Genomic DNA, 5,954 nt, shown 5'->3' with positions numbered 1-5,954 from the left:
AGAGGACGCCCCAGCCTACAGCAAGAGGGGCTGAGGCCGGGCTGAGGGCCACGTCTACCCCACCCCTGCCCCCTTGCTGAAAGTCAGTGCTCCCTTTCCCTCCCTCTGTCACCCAGACATTCCCGGCACACCAGGCGACTGCCCCCAAGGATGCCCAGCTCGGATCGGAGACACGCAAGGCTCCCTCCATCTGCGTCCTGGGACCACCGTCTCTTCCCGTGTGTCCTCTCGGACGTCAGTTCACTCTGTCTTAGCTTTTTCAAAACTTTTGCTTTTTTATGACCACCCCTCAGAAAGACTGTGACCTAATCCAGAGGGACCTCAATCCGCATTTCAGCTGGAGCTGGCAGTACAGGTGGAAGGTCACGGCCATAGTGCTCGGGGAGTCTGGGGGCTGAAAGCAAGTGTGGGATCATCATAAAGCCCCACCAGGTGCACAAGCTGCCAAGCATCACAGTTGAAACTCCTTCCCTCCTTGAACTCAACTGACCAACAGCTGAAAGATGCACCGATTGAAAGGTAGACGGCCGCGGACGGAAGGACTCACACATCCGAGCTGCACACACGCCCCAGAGCCAGTGATCAGGTCCTGGGCTCTGAATTCTCAGCCCTGAGTTCCCACTCTGGGGTCAAGGGCTGGGTCGCAAAGCTATGTTACAGACATCAAACCCCATATCCTTCCACGTGGATCCATAAAGTGACAATTTATATTTGTGTACAGTTGATGTAAAGAAGCCTTTTAACAAAGTGAATCAGAAAATGGGGTCATGTGGCAGATGAGAGCCTCCTCTGTGGGGCTCAGCCCGGGAGGGGGGCAGTTAACAGGCCCTCTTGGTCCCCACCCTCTTTATTTGTAAAATGAGGAAAGCAGGTGAGCCCAACTCAGGGGGTTTTGAAGATGAAATGATATGTTGCATTCAAAAAGCCCAGCATAGTGACCTTCAAATATCAAATACTCAAGACAAGGTTGACAAATTATGGTTGGATATAAATTCAAAACGTAATTAACAGACAACGTGGGATTACGTCAAAGGTTCAAGTGGTCCATTTTCATAATAAGGCAGTATCACCAGCTGTGACTAGTATAAAACTTCCCATAAACCAAGCTTGACAAAGAGTTGTGGAGTCATCTTATGAAGAAGATCTGCATACATCAGTAGACTGGCATCGTTGCATATATTTAAAATCATGTTAAAATGCCAGGGATGTTTTTGGCATGTAAAATGGATTATACTGAATAATTGAAATGCATGCACAGTTAATCCTTCAAGCAATGTACTGTTTTCAGATGTCAACACATCCAAGTTGACCAGCCACCTGGGTGAGGCCAGGATGGCACCGTATTCCAACACATCCCCTTACCTTCCATGGCCCTCCCCACAGGAGGAGGACCCACCACAGAGGGACCCAGGCACCTACCTCCCTGGCTCTGCTGACAACCTTTCTTGCTCAGAAGATCCTCCACAGAGTTTTCAAAGACTAAGTAGACGTTCTGCAGCAAACCCTGAGACACGTACAAGGAGAGAAACCCAAGTGGGTAAACAGGAGACATCTGAGGACACACTAAGCGACATCTCAAAGATACAGGATGCAATTTAAAGCAGAGAATGCTTTCTTCTGTTCTCTGCAGATCTGAAATCTTGTTAATTGGTTATCTGTGTATCTTAGTTCAAAGATTCGTTTGAGGCCAGAGGCAGATGTGGGTTTGACTCAAGAAGGGAGAGCATTTGAGAGAAGGGGCTTGAGAGGGATGGTGCAGACAGGTTTAGGGAACAGACCATGGAGGCCACACTCTCGGTTGGGAACCTTGAGGATGACCAGGGCTCCCACACATGGCCATGGGTTGCAGGAACATGCACTGCTCTGCCTGTCCACAAAACATACCTCACCTATGAGAGCAGGCAGTCCACCCAGAGACAGTGAGGGTCTCGTCTTACTGGGCTGAGGGCTTCCTGGCAACCACCAGATACCACATGGGGCATCTCTAGGCCTCTTACTGAAATAGCTGAGTCTGAACATATACATTTATTTCCAAAACGCACACACACCTGGAGGAGAACAGTCCCTAACCCTCTGCTGCAGTTTCTAAATACTTGCATTCAGAAAAAATCCTCTTGCAAACGTATTTTATCTGAGATGAATGTGGAACCACTCCCTCATAAATCAACAGCCCTTTCCTTAGGAAACATGGTTAATTTTCTCTACTGCCAGCCTGTCATGTCAGGACTGAACTGGAATCTGGGGACCCTGGGAGACAGCTGAACAGATTTGATGTCTTGATGATCAGATCAATGTTCAGTCAGGAGATCGGTGACCATTTGTGCAGCTAAGAAAGGTGCCTGTGTCCACTGCTGTGTTGGTTTCTGGGTCAGAGTGTGTGTGTGTGCACGTGAGAGTGCCTGTGTGCATGTGTGCGTGTGTGCAGTGTGCAGATGTGCATGTGTGCGTGTGTGTGCAGTGTGTGGTGTGTGCACGTGTGCACATTGTACAGTGTCTGCACATGTGTGCGTGCAGGCAGGGTGCATGTGTACAGTGTGTGCACGTGTGTGCATGTGTCCATGTGTGCAGTGTGCACTGTGCATGTGTATAGTATGTGCAGGTGCGTGTGTGTGCCGTGTGTAGTGTGTGCATGCATAAGGTGTGTGCACGTGCCAGCCGGTGTGCGCGGGTGCTCCTTGCGCTCAAGCCTGCCCGTGTGCACCCCCCCAGGATCCCGCCCCTCCCGGCCAGGTCGGGTGGGAGTGTCTGCTGGACCTACCCGGAAGTGGCTCTCGCGGGCTGCGCCCTTGGCCACGTACATCCGGCTCCTCTCGGTCTGCAGGTGCTCGTAGAAGGGCTCGTCCAGCGCGAAGCTGTCCATCAGGTCGCAGCCCACGTACAGGCTGTAGGTCTCTCCGGTCACCTGCACAGTGACGTTCTTCCACTGGGAGTCAGCCAGGCCCACGTCCTCCAGGGAGATGACGTGCTGGGTGCCGTCCACCCAGTAGGTGAGATCCAGGGTGTCCGCGGGGCCGTTGGACACGATCTCGAACTGCCTGTGCGTGGCGCCCGGGCCCTCCAGTGCCAGCAGGGTGCCCCGGGACCGGCGGTCCTGCTTCATGCTGGCCGTCTAGGAAGAAGCCCTCCTTGCGCCGCATGGCCTCGGCGATCCGGCCCAGGTGCTCCGCGCTCACCGGCGGGATGTAGTCAAAGCGGACGAAGCGGTAGGCGGGCACGCTGGGGTCTGGGCCCCGGAACTGCTTGGCTCCGATGGTCTTGCGGTTGATGTTGCTGATGCTGAAGAGGTCGAAGGCGGTGTCCTCGTCCTGGTCTCCTGCTGCTCGGGGAGCAGGGCACGGAGGTCAGGGGCGCCGGGGCACAGGGCCCTCCTCTCGGGCGCCACGCGGGCTGGCACGCGGCCCCTGCGAGGCCGGAGAGCCCGCCCCTCCTTCCTCTCCTGGGCGCTGCCTGACCCGCCCTCCCCGGCCGCCAACGCAGGCCCGGCTTGCCCGCGAGCGGCTCTCTGTGCGGATCAGCAGACGAGCCTTCACGGAGAAAGGAAGTGCGGTCCGGTCCCCACTCTTCACCTCCCTGACAAGGGCTGTGCTGCCGTCTCTGCTCCCCACCTGAGCGGGGCTCAGGCGAGACCCTCCGTCTCCCACCCGAGTGCCCAGGAAAGCCTCTGGCAGGTGCACCACTTCGGGGCGGCTGCCTTCGATGTCGCTTTCCTCGAGACATAATCTGAGCTGAACTCCTCCCGTGGGGACCCTGTATTTCTCAGAAATACATCCTGCCTCTCAGGGCTCACACTGCAGGAGAGCATCTGAGACACCATGGGCCTCAAGGCCACAAACGCACGGTTTTAACCACCATCCAAATACTGGAAAGGGGTTGTCCGCCCTCACCAACATCCTAACACTTTAAATCATTCACAATAATTTTCTGAACAGAAAGTGTAAACGAAGCACAACTTGTATCTAATACTTGGCAAATTGAAGCACTAGATTACACAGTGTTGTTGACAGAAGTGTTCCTCTTCCTACCTGCAGTACAGCTATTTGGCCATATGTCAAAAATGCTGAAAATCGTTAAAGACTTTGAGTCTGCAATTTTACTCTGGTAAGTCATCCTAATATGTAATCACAAACGCAAGGATGTACGTATTCACAGCAGTATTCCCCATGGTGTCATTTACAGTCATGTAAACGTGCAATGTAGGTGGGAATGGCCTGAAAATACAGAGGGGTACCTTCTCATGGACTATTACAGTCATTAAAAATCATGTTTTAAGAAAATAGACACATGAAAAATATTTAGATATGTTTTTAAGTGCAAAGATGTGGGAAGGATAGAAGCTGTAAAACACCAAACACTTCAGTATGAATACAGAAGAAAGGCAGCAACTTCCCTGGAGGTCCAGTGTTAAGCGTCTGCACTTCCAAAACGAGCCACAGGTTTGATCCCTGGTTGGGGAACTGACATCCACATGCCTTGTGGCACAACCAAATAAACGGTTTTTTTTTTTTAATCCAATTTTAAAAAGAAAGAAGACAAAACGTGCCCAGCAAAAGGCTGCATCTATAAGTGGGAGGGTATTTCTCTCTAATAACCTTAATTTCCCAAAAATAAATTTCCTATTGTATGGACTCAAAAGTGAGTTAAAGATTTATTTTAAACTAAGTTAAGGTCCTAAGGGGTGAGGTGCTCCAGCCAGGCCTCTGCTTTATCCACCCTTATCCAGCAGGTGAACCTTATCTTGGGGGCCCAGGTCACCCAGGGGCGTCCACACTCACCCTGAGCGCTAGGCCAGGTCACCCGGGGGTCCACCCGGGGGTCCACACTCACCCTGAGCGCTGGCCCAGAACACCCGGGGGTCCACACTCACCCTGAGCGCTGGGCCAGAACACCCGGGGTCCACACTCACCCTGAGCGCTGGGCCAGGCCCACAGGGCCAGCAGCAGCAGTGGCCACAGCATCCTGCGTCTTCCCAGCCAAAGCCCTGCAGATAAATCAGACCCTATTACTTAAGAAAACATAACCACAGCTTCTAATTTGGATTGGAAGTTTTACTCATATGATCATTTAAAAACAGTTTGTGTATAAAAATCAGAAACAAATGGATTTGTGGGCAAAGCTAGATAGAAAATATGCTTTTCAAATGAGCTTTTATAACTAAAGTTGGTATTCATTGGACTAGCATTTGTCAACAAGCACTGTACCAATGATGTCCTAAGCATTCATATTATTTAATCCTCATAATGACCTAGGAGACAGATATGATCATTATCATAGCCATTTTACAGATGGGTAAGTGGAGGCTCAAACAAGTTAAGTACTTGCCCAGAGCCAGAACATAAACCCAGGAAGTTTCGAATTTAGAAAAATATCAGCCTAGGGAAAATAGCCTACAAAGATATTTTGCATAAATAGCCCAAAAAAGTTGCACATGATTTAATTAAAGAGAATAAATAGTAACTGTACATGAGTTAAAAGTAAACCTAGTTGGCTGGATCATAACTGCTAAGAAAATAGCCTTCTACTTAGTAATCATTTTTGCTTTGCTTTTCTATTTTCTTGAGGCCTGTTTTTCCATTCTTCAGGATTCTCAGTTGGCAGGCTCAGCAGACACTGGCCCAGAAGTCAGAGCCTGGCCGGGAGCCCGCTCCAGGGTTAACCCCTGCTCTGCATCCCCGCGTCTTGGCCTCAGCCTCCTTGCCTCCCCCGAGCATGGGCTCCAGGGCCCTTCCAGCAACACTCTGCATTCCACAGAGGTGAAACCAATCCGAGACCCCTACCCTGCTTGTTTAGGGCTTCAAGGGACCTGAGCTTCTTAGTGAGAAAGAAATCCCTGGAGGAGCCTCTCCAGAAGGAGCGGCTTTCCCTGAGAGGGGGACCGACGCCTGGGGAGCAGCTCCAAGCAGGACTCTCCCGTCCCCGCAGGCTGCAGACACCTGCCTTCAGCCCGTCCACAGCAA

At 51.5% G+C, this 5,954-nt stretch overlaps 1 protein-coding gene across 1 annotated transcript in view; it reads right to left on the bottom strand.

Moving 5' to 3' along the window:
• THBS2 (thrombospondin 2) overlaps positions 1-5,954 on the bottom strand; it is a 28,533-nt gene that overhangs the window by 20,537 nt on the left and 2,042 nt on the right. The window contains 4 exon segments of the mRNA XM_010836129.1: positions 1,420-1,504; positions 2,759-3,109; positions 3,111-3,316; positions 4,904-4,978. Coding sequence (XP_010834431.1) covers positions 1,420-1,504; positions 2,759-3,109; positions 3,111-3,316; positions 4,904-4,955 — 694 coding nt within the window. The 5' untranslated portion in view covers positions 4,956-4,978.

This window comes from Bison bison, unplaced genomic scaffold (genome assembly GCF_000754665.1).
Source record: "Bison bison bison isolate TAMUID 2011002044 unplaced genomic scaffold, Bison_UMD1.0 scf7180017845622, whole genome shotgun sequence".
Lineage (NCBI taxonomy): Eukaryota > Metazoa > Chordata > Mammalia > Artiodactyla > Bovidae > Bison > Bison bison.
This window is presented reverse-complemented; position numbering and strand designations above follow the sequence as displayed.